We start from the raw sequence: 22,391 nt of genomic DNA, 5'->3' as shown, positions 1-22,391 counted from the left end.
TGCTTCCCTTTGCAATTAATAAGAAGAAAATAAGAAAAGGTTGTGGCACTGATATTTCACATTTAAAATTAATATGAATCCTAGTTCATGATACTGGAGACAGATTTTTCACAGCCTTTTTTTGTGTTGATAAACTTATTTAAATCACGGATTAATGTATTGAGTACTTCAGTTGTGCTGCTTGTCAATACAAATCAATAACTTTTGCATTCACAAGGGAGAAAATAGGTCATGATTGTCTCCTCTGCAACAGCAATTGTTATTTTTGTAGTATTTAGAGGTAGAAGTATTTCAAACCATTTACAGGTCTATGGAGCTGATCTTGCTGTTAAATTCTTCATTTGCTTTTTCAAGCCACATTGTGATCTAGATAAATTTGCCAAGTTTGCTTGAAGATTTGTGCAGATTTTTTAAATATATTTATTTAACTTGGGAGACAATTATTTGCACCAAATACAACACCATGCCACTGTTTTCTACAATTTTTGACAGTGCTTACTTTCCCTTATTGTAAAAATCTGCATTAAACCCAAGAGAAATTATGCTGCAGTATTTGTCACTGTACACTTCAGCCCAAAACTCTTGAGGGCCTGTTAAAACTGCAGAGATCCTAGATCTCCTTCCTCTGTTTGAAATTTGGTAGTGTGCTCACTTCTGTAGCGTGCATTGGATATGGAGTGACATCCTTTGCTGTTCCTTCCAAGCTAACAATGTACTGGGCTACTGCTGTTGGGTCAATAATCTTGAGGAGATGAGAGAGCCTGATAAGTCTCTGAGGCACCTTCTGGTGAATACTAAGGGGCTTTTTCTTCTGATGTCAGACATTATCTCAAAAGTATCCTACAACTTCACAGAATAATTGCCATGGTGCTGCAGTAGCAATGCTGCCAGGTCTGGTATTTTGAGGGATTATTTAGAATAGTGTTTTGGTTTTAATAAGGGATGATCATATAGACAAGTATAGATCAGGTTTCAGCTCTACATTTTTTTCCTTATGGAATTTTTCCTTTTCTTCCTTGTATCTAGTTTATTTGATCCTGGTGCAGTGGAAGCTCCTCAAGGTCATTTAAGCTCTATTGATACTTGCCGTATCAGGTTGTATCAAATCCATATTTTGCCCAGTAAACTTTTCTTAGACCTCACAACTCTCCTCTTCACCACGTCTCTGAGTGTGGACATGAAAAACAGATGAAAGGCTAAAACATACTGTTCCTCTAGCAATCTGGATTTTTTGCTCACACAGTTAAGGTCTCTGGAATTTGGATAGTGTAACAACATCTGAAGACTGATAGTTGAAATCAGTGCTTTGCCAATGAGCCACAGGCTTGCCAGAGAAAAATGAGCTCTCCCTCTGTACAGACCTGGAAGCCAGATTTTTCTGTCTTTGACCTTGAGAAAGTTACTGAGTCTCTCTATTTTCCCCTCTGCAGGAGTGATTGCATGTAACTGCCTCACCTAGATCTAGTGCATATTAATAAGTTAAGGTCTTAAGGTACATTAAAAAGCATGTAATAGCTATTCAAGTCCCAGTTGTTCTTATGGCTTAAAATGGCAGTTACTTCCTGGATTTTTTTATTCAATTTTATTACAGACATTATAGAACATTAAGTTCATTTGTGCACTTAACGCTTTTGATTGCAAACATTTTCTGGTACTCATAACGTCTATTCATACCCTATTCTCAGAAGGGCAATCTGCCCCTTGTCATAGTATGACTATTATGACATGTCATTTGTGCTGCCAGTTTGCCTCTATTCTCCCTGATAAATTACCAGTTTTATGGTAGATTAAGTTGAAACAGAGAAATGTGTAATTTCCATGTAACCTTTTTTTTGCAACCTCTGTTGCCAATTTGTGTCCTACTGCAAATGACTTTCCCCTTCAGCCCAAAGGGTGTGTGTCAAGCGTAAGTAAAACTCTAGATTTGGACACCATTTTTCACCATTTTAGAATGCATTTTAGGAGTTTATGAAAATCTGGTAAGCCCTGCCACCAAAATACGCCGATTTCATCCTCCTGACTGAAATGAATTTGAGAAGAAACACCATGCCCCAAAGCTGTGCATCACAAACAGTGGCTAAAGAAGCTTTAGAAACCCTCTCGTGACACTGAAATGTGTCTTTAATTTTGACTTAGTGAGGCAGTTTCTTGATCTGAAATAGCCTGATTTTCTGCCTTGCCTGTATAATTCTCAGCCTGTCTGGAAAGGTGACAATTAATTTCATTTACTCTGTGGGTTCATGTACAGGAGCGGGCGCAGATGAATCCAGACCTCAGTTTGTCCAACGTACATACTAAAGAGCTGTTAAGTGGCAATATCTCACTCCGGGCTAGAATTGCCTCTGTGGTGGAGCAGTGAAAAATCACTGTGTCCAAAGAGACTGTGTGTGAGACCAGTTCCTGTGGGACACCCAGCTCAGCTTCAGACTGTAGATTTATGAAATGAGATGCATTAGACATTACTGCCAGTGTCTTGTAAATCTTACGAAACATATTTGAGTCAGAAAACGTTTCTCTTCCATAAAACTTGTCAAGAGAATTGCATCTTGTCTAAACTTTAGCATTGCCTAAGGATAGAAGCACTTCATATTTATAGTTCTGCCTTCTCTCTCTGTTTCTCACACACATTCCTGTAGTAGAAACGGATATACAATGGTTTGAAGTTTTTTCAGATTTTTTGTTTTAACTGGTGAGTACAGAAAAGTGTACTTGGATCTGAAAACATGTTGAGAAAAATGTAATGCTTTATTCCAAAATCAAAGGGCCTGGGATAACAGATGAGAAGTGTGCACGTTTTTCCCACTAGATTTTACAGGAGGTATTTTACTTTTTTCTTTTTTTTTATTTTGTCTGTACCATAAGTCACTCATATGCTTAAATTGTGATTTTTCATTAAAGTATTTTCTCTCTAAAAACATTGCAAGCTGTAGTGGTGTAATTTTTTTGCTGTTTTGATCATGTAAAGATGATGCAGCAGTAATTGCAAGTTCTTGTGCTGGAGAGCTATGAATTGTTCAAATCCGTGCATTAAGATCTTCTTGAAACAAGCACTTGCTTACTGTAGTTTTTTTCTCTAATTTTGTTGCAAAACACAAAACTGATTTTAAATGGGCTTTTTGAAACAATAGTATGCTTTTTGGTGAATAATGCTAAAAAATTCTGTGGTGTAGACCACCTGACCATGTGGGAGTTTTGCTAATGACCCAGAGTCATTTATACACAATGGACATATCCAGTGACCTTGATTTGTCTTTCTTAAGTATACTGCAGTACTGCATGTATTTCATAAGCACTCTGCTTAGACAGCTGACTTAGTGAAATTGCTGTGGAAAGGGCTGATTTTAATCAAGAACGACACAAAACACTAGGAAAAATGAGGGGCTTAAAATAGAAAGTAGTATTATCAAGAAAGCGGATGATTCAGAAAACGTACAATGAGATGAGAAGCTGCCTATTTCTAGATCACTAGTTCAAATAAAAATCCTCTCTGGTAACTTGAAAATCTTGTTGCTATCCAATATCTGTTCGATAACCTAAATTGATGGATCACTTTGATATCTGCTACCCTATGTACACACCCATAAGGATGCATCTGTAATTCTACATCAATCCTTCACAGAACAGGGAAGCACCAAATAGTCCAAGATGCTGAACTACTTCTTGTTCCTTTCATTTGTACTTCCAGAAGGGCCTTAATGAATTTGTACTTACTCTCTGTGTATTTATTGTTCTAAAATTGACTGAATGATTCAGTGGTTGCGTGTATGCAATTGGAAGGCTTGGGGTATTTTTTTTTAGCAATGTTAACAGAATTTCACAGTATTACAGTTTTTCTCAGAAATTTCCTTCCAGACTTTTACATTTCCTCCCTTTCCTCTTTAAAAGACTTACTCAAAAATTAGCTTACAGAGAAAACAGATTTAATGAAGTTCATAATATAAAAATTCCAAAAGCATTTCAGTAAATCAAAAGTTGGTTCAAAGTTTTTAAAAATTGTAGTGCGTTGATGTGTCATTATGAGAATTCAGCTGATGAATTCTAAAACTGCATCTGGGATAAAGTTTTTCATGTCAAGCTCATTGAAGTCCAATACAAAAATTTGCAAGCCAATTCTTCATGAATTTCTCTTACTTTGTGATACAAAAAATGGACTATCACAAAGAAAATGGAGTTTCTCTCTTCAAGGCATCCAATATGTTGGTTAGTCTGCAGTAGTAAATGTTGGAATTAACAAAATTATTTCTTTGAAGCTGAAGATGATAATAACAACATGGTATGGTGTGTTCACAGGATCTGAAGCCTTTTCTTCTCTTTCATCCCTAAGCATATTTGGGAACATTATAGCATTATATTCCTAGAACTACATTTTTAAAAGTCTCTGTGGAATGTTATCTGGCAGCCATTTAAGAATCCATTCTAACTTTTGGGTTAGAAGAAAGCAAAATGTTTCAAGTGGAAAATAGTAAAGTCAGTAGATTTCAGTAGAAATCTTTTAAAGAGAAGACTACATTTTATTCAAGATGCAGAATACCTCTGGTATTCAGAGCAGGCTAAAATTAATTCAAGGCAATTGAGGCTTCTCAATAATTGTCAGATCCAAGTTTGTGTGCCTCAAGGTCAACTTGGCCAACACGTCTGCTTTCACACCTGTGTTCTTCTGGAAAGTAAAATGGGCATTTGACATGCAGAGGGTGTCCAACAGGCAAGTGTTCCCCATTTTTCGTATAGCTGTTGCATCAGCCAGGACTCCAGAGAGAGGGCAGTTTCTGCTGTCTCACAAATAATCCTGAGCTACCACCATTTTTTCCTGCCAGTCTCTCATTCTGATTTCACACTGGAAAAGCAACATGAGCTATTTAGATAAAAACTGGTTGGTAAACATGATTCTGTTCCTGACTTTTCCTTTCACTTTGTGTTTGACATTGTGTTCACCTCCTTATATTCCTGTTTTCCTACTTGATATGTTATTTGGTAAAGGGCTTTGAATTCAACACAAACAGCTAGATGGTAGCAGTCTTCACCACTATTCTTAACCTCATAAGATGCAGAAAATAATCAATCACACCTGTAACAAAAGAAATACGATGTTAGCACCAATTCTGATTGATCTTCAGCACCTGGCTGGATAAGGAGCTGGGGCAGGAGAAGGGATATCATCATGGCCACCCCCCAGTATGTAACTGTACCATTAGCAAACAAACCTCTCAGGTTTTGGCTACTTCCTTGGTTACTCTCACCTGGTCCCAAAGTCCCTTTTCTCCAAGCCCAGTTTCACATGCTCGCTCCCCTGCGCATCAGAAAGTTGTGCCCTTGCCATCCCTTCAAGTCACTCAACATCATCTTGTCCAACTAGTGCAAGCCATATTTTCCCTCTGCCTTTCTACAGTTATCCTCTACAGTCTGTACTTCCTCCCTTCCACCTTTCACATTCCTTGCTGCCTGCACACCAGTGGAGAGGTCACACAGACACCAGGCTGGAGAAGTGCTTACCACTGAGTAGCTGGTGCTTACCGCTCTGAGTAACTGGTCACTTAGTATTTGCCACAGATCTTTAGAACTGTCCTACCTCTCCCTAATAAGTGTTGTATCCTAAATCTAATAAGGACTCAGTTTAAACCCATTAGATGTCTTGCTGGTCTTGAAGATCTTTCTGTTCTCATTTCTTCTCAAAAAGGGATGAAAGACCACTACTTTCCTATACACAGTGAGAGAAGCAACTCTGGCTTTCATTGAGCTGTTTTCTTTAGTTTATTTATTCTTTTTTCTTTCCCAACAGCTCTGGTTTACACACAAGTGACAGTGTTACAAAAACAGGACCTGGGGGCCTTCCAGACATGAGACAAGTGCCAACTGTTGTGATCGAATGCGATGACAATAAAGAAAATGTGCCTCATGAAACCGACTATGAAGATTCTTCCTGCCTCTATCCAAGGCAGGAAGAGGAAGAAGAGGAAGATGAAGAGGAGGATAACTCCTTATTTACAAGTAAGACTCATTCCATTTTTCCTTTCTCACTTATTTTACTCTGAACTCACAATACACAAAGGAAACACAAGGCCTGTGTATTTTCTTTCTTGGCTGTGGCTTTCATAACTCTCAGAGCTTGACTACATGGGGATGCCAATTCAAAGTAACAAGTAGTATGAATTTTTAGTGATTCCCCTGATGTACATGAATTGCTGTCTGGGTAGTGCTCAGGCCAAATTCAGATGACAGGTTTAGGCTTACATTAGTTCAATTACAAATTGGCATTTGGATTCACTTTCCCAAGTGCCTGTGGTGAAGAGAAGCCCTGCCTTTGGCTTAAGTCAAGATCATCTCAACAGAAGGATGAAATAAATGCCACATGTAGAGAATCAGAGTTTTTATATGTAGTCAATATTAAATCACTTCAGAATCATAAATGTGCACATGCTTTAAAAGGGGTCACAATCAGAGGATTTGGCTCAGATAAGAAGAGGTTAATTGGTAGCCATATCACAATTACAGACTGGGAAAAGACCTGTGGCCTTCCTGACCACTGTAAGGAAACTCAGCTCCTGCCCCAGTATGGCATCATGGGACTCTCCCATGAAGACAAGATACAGTACTTTATGTATGACAACTGCTTGTCATCCCAGAGACTGAAGTTCCAGGCCATTGCATTTCTTTTCTTCTGAAAACTGGAAGCAGTACAATCAAACATCTCTTTTAAAACACACAGAAAGAAGATTCTAAAACAAGCATATTTCATCTCCTCAGAACTCCACCTAACCCTGCAAGTGAAATTAAGCAGTGTTTGCTCCTAAACTAAAAACAGAGCAGAGCTGCGCTATCTCACACTCTCCTGACAAAGGCCAAAATTCCCATGTGTTTGTGTCTCTCTGTTTGTGTCTGTCTTGCTTGCTCAAACTGCTTTGGACACAAGCCTGAGAAAGCAAATTTGAGCCATAAAAGGCCACTGGTTTTTACAGTGTCTTTGCCACTGTCACTGCCTGAGAAGCAGTCAGTTAATGTACATAGAGATTTGTGCTGTTTCTGATTGACTTTTGACTCCTTCTAGTGCTGGCTTGGATGTCTTGATATTACAGTGCAAGAGAGATTCAGATACCCCTCTCTTTTCACTTGTTGTAGCTCTGCTGCCTGCCCAGATTCTGAGGTTGAATTTTTCATTCCATTACGTGGAAATACTGTGCTAGAGAAAGCTACAGATGCTACTAGCAATTCTAAAACAAGCCCTTCTTATCCACTCCCCTCTATGGAGCAATATATTAACTTCTATCTCCTGTATACCTACCAATTTCAGCTTTTCCTTATTATGATATGAATTGAGGTTAATTGAGCACATGAAGTTAATGACACCCCTTTTCCCATAGTCCATACCAGTGTAAAGGAGAGCCTCATATCCTCCCTTGGCTAGTGCTTCTTTGCCAGCTGCATGTTGTAATGAAATGATGACACCTCCTTTGGCAGAGCGTCTCCTCTCTCCCACAGGCCCCCTGGCAAGGAAACTCTGCAGGAAGGACTCTTTAGCAATCAAACTAAGCAACAGGCCTTCCAAGCGAGAGCTGGAGGAAAAGAACATTCTCCCCATGCAGACTGATGAAGAGAGGCTTGAACTTAGGCAGCAGATCGGGACAAAGCTAACAAGGTAAGAGACAAACGTTTTTTTAACTCTTGCTTTTGGAAATATGTGGTGGGATGTAGCTTTTTCCTTAGACTTTAAACATTTGAGATCTGTTTTGTTACAATGTTCAAGAGGAAAAGCCATGGAGAGGAAAAAAATGGGCCTAGACATTATTTCTGCTCCAATAAAGCTTCCCATACAACTCCTGATTTCATTTTCCTGGCAGATGCTATGGGAACTTTGGTTGTATTAAGTATCAGCATGAGCTACGTGAATTTGGTTCTTTTTGGCACCTCACTGGAAAATGTTCAGCTTTGATACCATTTTGGACTGTAGCTGCAGGTGCTATTTTATAAGCTATTAGTTTGGCCAAAGGTCAGAAGTATAACTTTCTCTTCTGACTGCATCTCCTGTGAATAGCTGAGGCTTTCCCTGGTACAAAATAAGTTAAGTCCTTTAGTACTTGCCTCTATTGGGTCAGGTTGGACAGATTTACCCTGTCTAGACACTTTCTTCTTCATAACAGTGTTACTCACCAACTGTTCTGGTGTTCTGTGTTGCATGGGGTATAAAGGGGTGGCCTTTAAATGTGGAGGATTTCTGACAAGAATTAGTAAACTGAGGTCAGCTAGAACTGTCTTAAGAACCTTCTATGCACATGTCAGGATTTCTGTAATCAATTTAATCCTCTTATGTTGTCATCTTGGTGGTATGAAGAGCTGGTGAATGCTGTTAGTTGCTCTCCAGTAAGAAAACCACGAGGAGATGAGCAGCCAGTTGTTGGGAATTCTCTTGCAGGTTTTAATTTTTTTATTTTGGGGGTGGGTGGATAAGGGGGAAACACTGCTACCATGTTGTGGAGACAGGAAGAATAGCAGCTCCTGGTAAACACCACTTTCAGCATTTTATTTACTTTTCTTGCATGACCTTGTTTATCACCTCTGGAATAAACTAACCACACCTTTCCAACATGTCTTTGAAAGTTTTTGTGTTGGATTGTGCTTAGCCTACTCCAAGACCTGTCTAATTCTTCAGTATTCTTGTTGAGGGGCTTCAGCAAACATGCCCAAAATATGTAAGATGGTGCTGCACTGTTGCTGGTACTGTGATTTTTCAGTTCAGTCTTTATTCAGCTTTATTCCAGCCTTGTTAGACTACACCTGCAATGGAGCTCTGGGTCCCAAAGAACAGGAAGGTCCCAGTGCTTATATGATCAAGTTTGAACCATTTTGAAGCATGTGAGGAATTTAATTTTTTTTCTCTTAGTCTATCTCATTGCTTGACCTTGCAATGACATTGAACAACATTTCCACTGTGTTGCCTATTTGCCTAAATTACTTAGGTTTTTCTGAAATTTTCCAGCTCTGGCTGATCAAGAAAAGTAGTGTCGTTTACAAACATTGATTCTGCACAGCTCACTGTGCACCAAGTCTTTTTCATTATAAGTATTTTATTTTTCACCTCTCCAAATCCTGCTTTTTTCCTTGCCAAACAATATTTTTTCAGCATATGTCTTTTTAACAAGGGAAACTATTTTTGGCAATACCCAAAACCCTTCCTGTCTAAGCCCCATTTTCTCATAATGTTGTTTTTTGTTTCCCCAATTGTATCTCTGCTAATTTGTGTTAATAGTTTGAGCTATAATGCTTGATCTTGTCTTCTAATATAGCTAGGACTTAGGGGCAATCACAAATAGTTGAAATAATTAAAACTATGTATATATGAGTTCAAAATATAGGTGAGCTGAATGAAATTGCAGTTTCATTCCCATGTCCCATCGCTGAAATGGGTAGAATTTCACAAGCCTTAACTGGAGTAGTATAGTTGCCAGTCTCACCTTTTAATTACTAATGTTTGCAACTTAGTATCTCGTCCTTTTAAGAAGGTGAAAACAATCAAGAAATATGAGGAGAAAATAGTTTTGCTTATATCTAATATGCAAGAAGCCACAGGCATTTCAGCAGCAAAAAGGAAAGGTGCCTGTCTTACCAGTGCTTTATATCTAAACATGATGTATCCATGTGCACAGAATGATGAATATTAGGTTGAAATAGAGAGAATATTTCAGTTTGGACAGTATTTCCTTACTGTCCTGACTTTATTACTGAATCCATCCTTTGCTGTTGCTTGGTAATTGTCACACAGTGATGCAAATGCCAAGCAAAATTAAAGTAGTGAAGCATTTATAGTCCTTAGAGAAGATGCTAGATGCAGACTGTAATTGCAGCTGGCAATTTTGGATTTCAGAGGGATTTGTACTGCTCCACCAATGGTTCCCTAGGGTTTAAAATATCCAGCCAATCAAATCACATATGCTACTTACAGAAGTAAAAAATGCAGAAAAAAACTTCAGAATATAGTTATTGTCTGTAATGGATCAATTAATTTTCAGCAAGAGGCTGATTAGGATACTTCAGTATTTATGCATAATCCTCACAGTATTTAGTTTGGAAGAGCTCATTGGCTGCCACATTTGGCAGATCAGAATTTAGTACTATAAAGAGAATGTATTTTTCAAAGATGCCTCTATCCAGGCATATTGAGATTGGCCATTGACATATTGTGTGGGACTAAAATCATCCCAGGTGCAGTTCCTCCAGCCTCATTAGAGTTGCACTGGGAATCAATCTGGCTCGGAAAGGTCTGTTCAGATCCTGTTTAAATGTAGCTTGGAACCTCTGAACCTCCTGTTATTCACAGAAAATTGTTATGACTTTAGTGTTACATCAGCCAACTGGAAGAGAGACTCCAGAGCAGAATTCAGTTTCTTATGCTGGGAGAATAGTGCCTTGACCTACACCAGGCCCGTTGTAAGGGGGAGGCTGCAGGGACTGGATCTTATAGCAGGGCCTGGCTTACTACACACTTCAGTGTTGCTCAGCCATGAGACAAATTCTTTGTGCCTGTCATAGGAATTCTTCACATGAATGTTGTGCTTTGCTGGTCTGTGTCCTGTATTGTGGCTCAGCACATGCCGACCCAAGCAAAAATGGAGCTTCTTGCCCAAGGTGGCAAAATATGTCCCAGCAAAGGCAGGAGATTCCACATCATATTCCAGCCAACATGAATAGGCCACTGCACCATAAACCATTTCTCAGGCGTCCTTACGTAGCAATTATGGCCATTGATTACAGTAATTAATTAAAGACCTCCTCCTCTAACCAAACCAGAATGGATTACTCCAAAATATGACATCTACTATGAAGTAAGGAGCAAAAGTGTGTTAAGATGCAGAACTTTCAGCTCAAAACCACATGTGGCATGGGGATAGGGAATGGATGCTGGAGGCCGTGTTCTTGGCTGCTAAAAGCCTTTACGACTCCATTAACTTCTACTCTGAAATGCAAACCTTCTGTGCTAAGTAAATCTTTAAGTGGGTATGGTGTTCCTTTATTTTTTTTCCCCTGTTCAGCTTCTCCCAAACTCCTCCTCCATTTTATCCCTCTGGTGCCTACACAGCTTCATAGCTGCTCAAGAAGTGTGCATGTGTGACTGTAAGACAGAAAAGAGAAAGCAGGACTCTGAAAGTTAACAGGGAGAGGGAGGGAAAAGACAGACTTCTCACTTCTGCCTGTCTCACTGGCTGTGTTGGACCTGCTGGGAAGCACAGGTTCCCTGGTTATTCAGGCTAGAGAAGCAGCCAAGAAGACTTGGATTTAGCTTTCAGTAACTGTCAGGGTGAGAGGAATGGGGCATATCCAGGCTATGACAGTGAAACTTGGAGGTTTTCCCGGGGCAATGATAAAGGCCTGTCAGGAAGTCCTGGTGAGAAGGAGGGCCAGCAGTGATGGGTAATGGACAGCAGAGCTGCATGTCTCCCAGAGACTGCAGGAATGTCCCCTGGTACTGAGGCAGGTCCTTCAGTGCCAGTCCTTGCATTTCTGTTTCACCAAGGAATCCTAATGGTGGTCATAAGAGACCACACAGACTTTCTCAATAAACATATTTAGTAACACAAGAGCCCTTGACAGAAACGCCAGATTTTGCTGAGGACTTTGTGCTCCCTTGGAGTGGGAAGACCTGGTTTCTTTGTGTGTCTTTCACAAAGTCTCCCCCATACCCTGAGACAAGGTGTTTTTTTTAGACTGACCGATCTGCCACACATCCTGCAAGGGAGGCTTTCTAAAGTATTCAAGTATTTTTGAGTCTCTTAACCCACCAACTCTGGTGAAGGTGCTCATTAGCAATTAGATATGGGAGTATTAAAGCTGAGATTTTGGTCTGCTGCTTTTCAAGAACATGGTGTATTTATTTGTTTTCCCTGATTGTTTCCATCCTGGCTTCTCCCACCAGCTGGAATTGGATGATCTAATAACATGATAAGTCTGGTAATCCAGTGTGCTGTCATCATGTTGTTAATAATCAATGTCAAGGGAACTTCTTGATATTCACGGTATTCTTACTGGTCAGCATAATGTCGGTCTCATCAGCACACTCCTACCCACTGTCTGCAGGTCAGGAGGCAGAGGAGACACATAAAGGCTGTCCGCTGGCAGTAGTGCTTGTCAAGGTACTGCTACCCTTCCCTGGAAGGTGCCACAGGCAAGCCAGTAAGATTTTGCAATCGAACAAGAGTTTGTGCTGTGCTGCTGCCAAAAGCTGTTAGTTGTAGGGGTCACATTTATCATGCCCAGTGTGAAAGCAAAGAGAGATGAGGTGGGGGAGCAGCCTTCTGCACATTAGCTAACTAGTAAAATGAGAAGCAAAGAAGAAAGTAACAGACTACCTATTGCCTCTTTCATGACTTTGAGGGATGCTCTTTCGATTGCTCTGCTGAATCCTCTGTGTGTCACTATATATGTTCTGCTGGCTTTAAAGCAGTGAATTAGAGGCAAGTTCCTCTGCCAGATATACAGCAGTGCTCTGCATTGGTTTTTTGTATAGCCCAAGATTTATTTGCTACAGTACCTTACGAGGTACTATCCTTACACCAGCAAGCAGAAAATCATGATCTGAAGCAATATAAATAGTATATTGCAAGGATCACGAGGCAATAGATCACAGAGACACTGTCTGTGTGCATATGGCTGTAAATAAGTACACTTGAGATCTGGACATGCACACCTGCTGGCTGTGTTTTTATAGTCCCATTGATGTTTTTGAAATAGTACTGAGATGTCTGTGACTGAGAAATGTAGCATGAGAAATCATAAAAATTTATGGAATGGCAGGTTTGACAGATGATGGTCACCTGCTACCTTGTTGAGAGCGGTAATCTACGCATTCCCTGATCAATACTATGTTTTCTTCAGCTGTGCTGAAAAATGCTGCTTGGAAATCCTGTGATGGAATTAACTTGGTGAATTCCCACAAGTATAAAAAATTGTCATTGATTTTTAAAATGTCATGAGGCTGTTGCGAGGTTTTTGGACTTGTTCATATCAGATGCTAGAAAGAAGAGTAGAAAAATTGGACAGTTTGGGAAGAGGATTGGACTGTCAGCATCACCATGAAGGTGACAGATATTACCAGTACTGAGGAAGGGTCAGTCTGCAAGGCTTGCACAGTCATTGAAAACACAGCAGTTCCTTCAGAGGTCTGAGGGGACTGAATAGTTCAAAGCAATCATTTTTATTCACCAAAATTTAAGCTGTGAAGAGATTCAGCTGTTTGAAATGGTCAATTCTTTAAACAGTGTTTCAGTACCACTAGGGAAGGGTTTATTCAGCCAGAGGATGGCAGCATGATGGCCCTCACTGAGCATGGCTGAATCTCCTTGTGGCTGCTCCCCATCCAGTGCTGTGGAGAGCATTTTGTGCCCTCCCCATCTCCGAGTCATTTAGGGATAAAAAGAATGGGCAGACAGCAGGATTAGGCTTTATTCACAGACCTCATTTTGTTAGGTAACGTGAAATAATTTCTTCCTAATTACTTTTGATGTCTGCAATTCTCACACTTATTGTTAGCTTCCACTAATGAGAGAAAAGCAAGTGCCTAAAGCAAGAGCTCATCCCTGATGGCAGCACGCACGCGCAGATGTGTGTGAAGCTTGCCTCTTTGCATGCAGGGTGCTGGGGATAAATCACACGGAAAATGGGATTGTGGTAAACAAGCTCATCTAAGTCCTGGATTAGAGGGGACAATGCGACAGCACTAGATACATGAATGGGGGTAACGGAGAAAAACTGCAAAGGGCTGAGCCTGGGTTTTAGCTGCGATGGTGCCTAGGGAGAGCGGCATTTTTTCCCTTTTAGTTAAGCTTCATGAGGAAGCTGTTCATTTGGAAAACCCCAAGGGAGCTATTGAAATTGCCCTTAGCATCAGGAGGAAGGCAGGAAAAGCAGGTGATTATTTATGGGTGACAAACTGAAACTGAGCTATCATTACACATCTGGGCTGGGAATAAATACTCTGAGCAGGGAATAAAACCACTGGGAATAAATACTCTGAGCAGAACTGGTCTAGGTTCTGTGCATGGGTACAGATAGCAGATGGGCGTTCAAGGCCCTTGTCAGCCCTCTTTCCTGTTCTCAATGTCCTAGTAAGCTCTGCTCTGCTGAAAGGAAAGGTGGCTTTGTAGTTAAAATACTCTGAAAAGGCTGCATCTTCCACCAGCTTTCCAACCTTAGGCAAGCCACTGAAAGAGACACACACACACAAATATTTATTTGTTTCTTTCTTTCTTTCAGGTGTGTTGGGGTCTCAAAAAGTACATACAGGCCTATGAACTTTGTAACATTCCATCAGTTGACGAACTCTTATTGATAGCAGTGTTTGTGTGCTATCAAAAAAACCACCCCAATACCAAGATCTCTTTAGGCATCTAACTCTGTGTTTCAGTAGGACAAGGATCCTCATTTCTGTGCATAGTTTGCACTTACCTCTTTTTATGAGGATTTCCATGGCTAACATCATTCTTCACAGAAAATGGCATGTCTAACATCATGATGCTATTACTGTTGTTTTGATAGTTGATGGTTGTTTTGCATTTCATAGCTAACAGCATGAGTTTGCTTTGTCTGAGTAATTTGCTATGGCAAAAGTCAGTGGAGCAGTCAAGGGAAAGGGGACATGACAGTGTCACGACAAAACACATCACCTCTACATACTCCCTGGTTTGGGGGATGAACAGTGTCCTTAACCTTTGCAGCTCCACCTTGGGATGGGATGAAACCCTGCCCCCCATCAATTTTGCTCAGCTAGGGCCAACAGATGTTTTGTTATTTATGGAAGCAAAGCCTTGCAGAGTAGGTATAGTCTTGGGCAGATGCGTCTCTCCATGTTAGAAGATGGAGCTCCAAACATGCAGAGTCATTTTATTTATGCTACTATAAAGAAGGAGAAATGTTGTCCTGAGGAGAGGGATGATTTTAATGGTAAGCAACAGGCAGCAGGGAGCAGCATTTGAGGACACGGTCTCCCCAGAGGCACCTGTGTGACCACTGATGAAATGGAAAGTGTTTTTGTCATGTCAGAAGTTCATTTCAATCAGAAATGTCACCAGCCCAGAAAGGAATTTGTTATTCCTGGGGTCTGTCGCTGTTCCTGTTTCTATTCTCATGGAAGCAGTGCAAGTCACACCACCCTGTCATTGCAACATCTGTTTCTCCCATCCTTTCTCTGCAGAAGTCAAGACAAAATGCATTATGGGGTTACAATTTCCCCTTCATGCTTCCCAAGCTCTTCAGCCCCCTGACACAGTCTGTATTTGAGGTCTAATTCAGGCTGTCAACACAGCTGAGACAGATATATTAAATCTACCTTTATTTCCTTTGCAGTTTCGGTGGGGTGTGGTATCGTTCGTTTTCGGCCCCAAATTGATTGCAGTTTTGCTTTTAGTTGTCAAAATACTGTCAGCTTTTATATAAGAGGAAACATTTCTCTGCTGGGCAAAATAATTCATGGTGATATAAATAAAGCTTGTGGCAGTAATAGAGTAACATATTTTGGTAACAGGAATAGTCTTATTTCTCCATTAAACAAGAGTCCATGCAGTACTCCCTTTTGAGTAAAAGAATGGCATTAATAAAAACAGGTGAAACAAACACAAGCAAGAAAGAACCTCCTTCAAAATGTTATATTCTGGCTTTAAAAACAAAGGTGGTTTATTTGTTGGGTTTGTCTTTTGCTGGTTAATAGTGGCAAATTTAGGGCAGCTCCATTAAGAACTAGCTCATAGAATTCCACCTCTAAAAAATCTAATCATAAATCTTCATATTTTGTACCTGCTGATTGTAGGTAGTTAATCACAAGCACAACAGTTGCTTAGCTTGGATGACCTTGTAATTTCTGTAAAGGAAACAAATCAGGTGGGAGTACAAGTAGATAAAAGAAGCAGACTGGCAGGAATAAATTTCTCTTTATAGTCTGATGATTGTAAAATGGAGAAATTGCTCTTTGAGCAAAATATTTAACCTCTCTCAGAAGTTACAGTTTGCATTTCCACTCCACTTCAGTGTATTCTGGCCTATTTAGCAACACATGTGCAGGAGATTTAACAGAGGCAATCCTTGTAAAGCAGTCAAACATGTATTTAAGAGCTGATCCGAGTCAGGAGTAAAAACACTGTGTTTATGTATGTGGTCATATATATTCACTGTGGCTGTTACTGTAAGTACAAGCAGGACTGCTAAAGGAGCAAGTCTGACTTGTGTGCATGGTCATCCATCTATATCCAGAAACTCTGGAGTTTCACATGCAGGCTATTGTATGTGAGTAAACAGAGATGCCTTTCTGAAGTGGAGTAAATAAGATTGAATGTTTGTGTTTGTTTTGTGTAGGACTAAATGTCTTTTGGACAAATGTATCAAGAAAGTAAATATCCTTACCCTTACACCTGGTACAATTATGTGATGTTGGAATTTTGCGTGTTTCCCCTAAGACATGGTGTTAACAAAAGGATCACTTAGAGATGAATGGGGTCTTCTTTTTTATGTGTGCGGGAACATTGTAACCAGTCTTTTAGAGGCAGGTTTGGATAAGAACTATGCTCCTCTTTCAGTGCACTGGGATTCACAAGCACTACACAGACCATATGTGGGAATTAAAGTCCTTAGCTTCAGACCTGACCGTCTGAAATTACCATTTATGTTAATAACTTTAGTGAAGAGGAAGTGTTCTCATGTGTTGTAGACCACATCAGTGTGTCTCTAAGTGTGCAGCCTGTAATATTCATTACTTGCCTTTCTGATAATAAATAACAAACCAGCAAACTACAGGGAAAGCACATTAACACCACGATTTAGTAACCTGGTTCTTCACCGACATCCCTGAATTCAGGAGGCAGCAACACTAGTGGTTAATGAATAATTAATAAAATAAGCATTCAATATATTGTATTTGCTGTGTGAGCAAGCATCTGTATTATCAGGCTAGACTATTTATCCTGCAGAATATTGGAGTTTTTCAGCATGCTGGAAGAGTCATCACTATTTCCTTTATTGCAGTAATCAAGACAGAAATGGTCTTCCTGCCTCCCTGTAATCAGCTGGCTTTGATTTAAAAGCTAGCCTTGCAAGCAGGGACCCTGATCTGAAACATCAGGGGCTGCAGAGGCACCAGCCTGCTTCTTCAGTGGGGAACAGGCATGGCTCCTGGACCAGGGCCCCATCTCTTCTACATGCTCAGGGATTTCAGTTACCTGGTGGGGTGGCAGATGTCAGCTTGGTTGCACCCAGACCCTTCAGGGGAACATGCAAGAGGTCACAGATTCATATCATCATAGAATGGCTTGGGTTGGAAAGGACCTTAAAGACCATCTGGTTTTAACTTCCCTGCGATGGGCAGAGACACCTCCCACTAAGCCAGGGTGCTCAAAGCCCCATCCAACCTGACCTTGAACACTTCCAGGGATGGGGCATCCACCACTTTTCTGGAGAATTTGTTTCAGTGCCTCACCACCCCCACAGCAAAGAATTTCTTCCTAATACCTAATCTAAACTCTCCCTCTGTCAGTTTAAAGCCATTCCCCATTGTCCTATTGCTACATGCCCTTGTGAAAAGATTGTCTCCATCTCTCTTGTGGGCCCCATTAAGGTACTGGAAGGCTGCTATATATAAAGTGTGAGTAAACTCTCTCCTTGGGAGCCCCTCAAAGAAGGTACAGGGAAAGATTCCTGGTAATCTGCTGTGTTGGTATTTTCATAGACCTGTCAGCTGGCCCACCTTCAGCTAAACGTGCAAGCAGCATGGGAAACAAGCTCCTTCAGCCTCTGGGTGCACTGCGAAGTTGGAGCACCCAAACTCTGCTCCAATTCTGGCTTTCCAAGAGCACTCTGCGCCCCCATACAAGGATTTCCCTGCCCCAGGGAAGCTTTAATATTCAAGGTTCAGCTATAAAAGAAAGAGGGCAGGCAGCCCCTCTGACAGCAACTGATTTGTTTAGAACTGCACATCAGTCTCAAAGTGGGGAGCAACTTCTCTGACAAGAGTCTGGTGCCTTTACATCTCCCCATCATGGGATTCTCCATCTGATCCCAAAACCTCCCTCTGCTCCTTTCAGGGAAAGCAGTGGCTGATGTTTCAAGGCCAGAACAGCCCCTGAGACTCTACCTTTTCCTGGTTAACAACTGAGTGTAAATGCCTGGTGTCCTTTACTCTCAGGTTGTGCCAGAACCATTCATCCTTCCCTCATTTGAGCAGACATAAAAGATGAGATAGAGAGTCCTGGGCAGTTGCAAGCATCACAGAGCCATGTGATATTCCACCATCCATTTCTTCTTCCCCTTCAGACTAGACTAGTAAAGAAGATCTAATAGTCTACTGCAGTTAGAAGAGCTGCCAGCATTTTGCACTTCACAGTTTAATGCCAGCAAAGGGCTCCATCATGTTTTCTAATGTGACATGACAGATTTAAAAAGGCTCAGCAGTGGAAAGATAGGATTTTTGCCTCTGACAACCATCATATATGACACATTTTTGGGAGGTACTTTTATTTCCTGTTGTCTTGACTAATTCTTCTCTTCAGGTCTTTATTCTGTCTTATTTCTCATTGTAGTTCAGTAGTGCTAGTAGCCCCCCACCACCTCACCTTGGTTTGAGGTACTGTGCAGCACTTGGCCTCAGTCTGAAGGGTTTTGGAGCAGGTATCAAGACAGAGATGGGGAGATGCAAGGCATCACAGGAGGAATACCAGGCATGACAGCTCACTTGTCTCAACATCCTCCCTGATTGTTGCACACTTGACTGCCTCAGATTTGATTCTCCCACCTGCCCATCACTGTACCTTGCCTTTCTCTCAGTTCTGTGCACTTGTCACTAGACATGTCATGTTTTAACAATTAGGGCATGTGTTAAAATCTTCCAGAGAACAGTACTGCCTCACTATTCAGCATAAAAGGATATCTGAAAGGATGAACTTGACCTGGCATTACTAAATATTCAGTGCTGTCCTTATTGTCTTTAATATTTCTTTGATTGATCATGGCAACTGGGAGAAGTGCTAAAAGACAAGAAAGAAAGCAAATGTCATCCTTTTATTCAAGGAGGAGTCAGGGAATTATAGGCCAGTTGACCTCACCTTCATCACTGGGAGGGTGCTGGAGCAGCTAATCCTGGAAACCATATTCAGGCACGTAAAGGACGAAAAAAGTCATCAGTAGTCAACATGGATTCACAAGGGGAAGTCATGCTTGATCAATGTGATGAACTTGTACAGTGAAGTTACTGACCTGGTAGACAACCAGGGAGTAGTAGATAATGTCTGTGTAGATTTCAGTAGGGCTTTCAACACTGTCTCCCATAAGATTCCTCAGGTGCCCAAGAATGGGTGCAGCCATCCAGACTTTTCAATCCATTTAGCCACCCAGACTTTTCAATCCATTTAGCCATCCAGTCCAGAGGCTGATGTTCAGTGGCACCCCAAGTCTAGTTGGACTCCAGTAACTAGCAGTATATCCCAAAGGCTCAGTTCTGGGTCCAGTCCTCTTTAACATCCTTTGTTAATGATCTGGAAGACAGACAGAATGTGTCCTCAGCAAACTCGCTGGTGACACCAAACTGGGAGGTGTGGGTGATGCGCTGCAGGACAGTGCTGCCATCCAGAGGGACTTTGACAAGCTGGAGAAATGGGCTGACAAAAGTCTCATGAATTTCATCAAAGGCAAGTGCTAATTGCTGCACCTAGGAAGGAACAACCCCATGCACCAGTATATGTTGGGAGCTACCCAGCTGGAGAGCAGAAAACGATCCGGCGGTTCTGACAACACGAAGTTGGACATAAGCCAGCAACCTGGTGGGGGGAAAAAAATGGCTAATGGTATTCTGGGCTGCACTGAAAAAGTATTGCCAGCAGACCAAGGGACATGATTTTTCCCTTCTAGTGAGCACTGGTGAGGCCACATCTGGAGTGCTGTGTCTATTTCTGGCTCAGCATCACAGAATATTCTGAGTTGGAAGGCTCCTACAAGGATCATCAAGGCTCCTTTATAGAAAAGAGATGCAGGCATATGAGAGAGAGTCCAACAAAGGGCCATGAAGATGATGGAGATGAACTGGAGCATCCTCCCTGTGGAGAACAGCTGAGAGAGCTGGGACTGTTGAGCCTAGATAAGAAAAGGCTCAGGGGATCTTATCAATGTGTATAAATACCTGAAGGAAGGGTACAGTGGGGACAGAGCCAGGCTCTCCTCAGTGAGGCCCAGTGACAGGACCAGAGGCAACAGGCATAAACAAAACAAGGAGGTTCCCTCTGAACATCAGGAAACATTATTTCTACTCTGAGGGTGACCAAACACTGCCACAGGTTGGCCACGGGGATTGTGAAGTTTCTCTCTGTGGAGATATTCAAAAAGTGATTTGGACACAGTCCCAGTGCTAGGCAGCCCTGATTGCGCAGAGGGGTTGGATAAGATGGACTTCAGAGATCCCTGCCAAACCATTCTGCAATAGCACAAGGTATCAAGAGAACTCACAATGTCAACGTGTATTAGCAACATCTTTGGCTTTTGAAGTGTACGACATTGTTGGCTGGGGTTTTTTTGTGTACCTTTGGCTAAATTCTGTCACAGACTTCCCCAAATTCTGATTCCCTTCACTCTCTGCAGTCTAAGATTTCTGTGAATATGTTTCATAAACCTATTCTGCTGCAATGCTTGACTAATTTCTTCTGATTTGGGTTATTGCACAATGGCTGGGCCAGCACAGATGATTTAGCCAGGTCACAAGCTCTGACAAATGCCCATCTAGGACATGTAGACTCTAAGAGTCTCTACCTTACTTCAGTCCCAAGAGAGTGTGGGGTTAGCCCTTGAGACCAAACTCCTTGTGTTCTGCTCTATGGAAAAAGTTACCAGGACTCAGTTTCTAAACAAGAACATCTCACAGACATACTGCATTCACATAGAAATCAAGTCCAGACACCCAGCTTCCTTCAACAACTCTCGGCCCTGCACTTCCCCATCCCTTCAGTCCACTGCTTACATAGCAAAAAAAAAAAACCAAAAAAACAAGCAAACAAACAAACAAACAAAAAAAAAAACACACCAAACTGAGTTCCAGTTTCCCTTCCAAGAGTTTTCAGTGTCCCTGCAACCTTGTATAGCACTCTTCTCCTTTTCTATCAGAAGCAGAACCTTAAGATCTGCCTTCAACAGTTTCTGTCTGTGGGTGAATCCAGAGACAAGAATCAACAAATTATTGTTCCTTCTCAGTTTGGGGAATTGGGAGCTTGGTCCTCTCACAAGCATCCCAGACAGCCTACAGTGCTGCTGCCTGGTATCTATACAGCAGCGATGATCTCCACTAATGCATCGTGCAGCAGTGTTCTGATGTCTCTAAAGAAGAAAATAGAGTGGAAGTGTGTATTTAATGCACATTTTGCTGAAAACACTGCTCAGAGGAGTTTGAAAAGCTGACAGAGTGTAGTAGTTGTGAGACATTCCCCCCACCTCCCATTTCTTAGCAGCTGGTGTTCATTAGCTGAGCAAAGTTGTTATTAGCACTAGATAATCTCCAGTGATGAGAGTAGGCTTACCACCCAATAAACTATAGGGTACAGATGTAAATTCAGTATGCCTGTAAAGCAAAACACAAGTCCCCATGGCTGTGGCCATTGGGGCCGGGAGGAGGGCTGAGAGGGTGTAATCCTTTTACTTCAGCTCAATGTGGATGAATGAGAAATTGCATGTTTTAAACTAATAAAGAAGTTGAGCAGAACTGGGAAGTCGGCACTGTGTTTGTTTGCCCAGGCCATCCTAGCCCGCATGTTTTAGTCCAATCTGCAGCCTCTCATAGCAGTAGGTGCAGTTCCCAGTTTTATGAACACTTTGTGTATCATCAGTAAACACTCAGAAGGGATTTTTGTCAGGGTGCCTGTGATGATTTCCTTTGCTGCCTTTTTCCTGTTCTTGCCATCACTGGAGCTGGATATACAGAAAACAAGCATATGCCACAAAACCAGGGCACTGAATGCCCAGGACCAAGGTATTTCAGTCTTGGCATTTGAGTGTGGCCTGCAGGGAAATCCAGGTTTCTCCTATGGCATGTCAGCAGCCATGAACAAACATACTGTGCTCATCTTGAGTACAAAGTATTTTAAATATTAATTCTCTTCAGCCTTTCTGCCTGAATGCCAGCTGCATAACTATTCAGTCAGGAGCTCAAAAAATAGTCACTGATGTAAGGCAGTCTTTCTTTCGAGGGCAAACAATTACAAAAAGGTGGATTTTGATAGCACCCTCATTTGAAATATCACAGGGAAGATATCTACAACACTTTCCCAATGAGATGTAAGAAGTGAAGTGTCTGAAGTGTAAAGGAGAAATTATTCTTTAGGTCAACAGGGCCAGGAATAGTTTTCTCTCCCATTTTATATAAGGAAGATGTCATTGGGCATTCCCTCCCCCTC

The 22,391-nt window shown here is 41.4% G+C and overlaps 1 protein-coding gene across 3 annotated transcripts in view; it reads left to right on the top strand.

Moving 5' to 3' along the window:
* PHACTR1 (phosphatase and actin regulator 1) overlaps positions 1-22,391 on the top strand; it is a gene marked incomplete at both ends in the record, with an annotated part of 297,725 nt that overhangs the window by 248,859 nt on the left and 26,475 nt on the right. For 2 of the 3 annotated variants that reach the window (XM_082280607.1, XM_082280608.1), the window contains 2 exons: positions 5,777-5,985; positions 7,474-7,630. In XM_082280607.1, the coding sequence (XP_082136733.1) occupies positions 5,777-5,985; positions 7,474-7,630 (366 nt within the window). Of the gene's footprint in view, positions 1-5,776; positions 5,986-7,473; positions 7,635-22,391 lie in introns of those variants that run through there. The other variant, XM_082280609.1, reaches the window with a different exon arrangement.

This window comes from Coloeus monedula (assembly GCF_965178545.1).
Source record: "Coloeus monedula genome assembly, chromosome: 1".
In the NCBI taxonomy this organism is placed as follows: Eukaryota; Metazoa; Chordata; class Aves; order Passeriformes; family Corvidae; genus Coloeus; species Coloeus monedula.
This window is presented reverse-complemented; position numbering and strand designations above follow the sequence as displayed.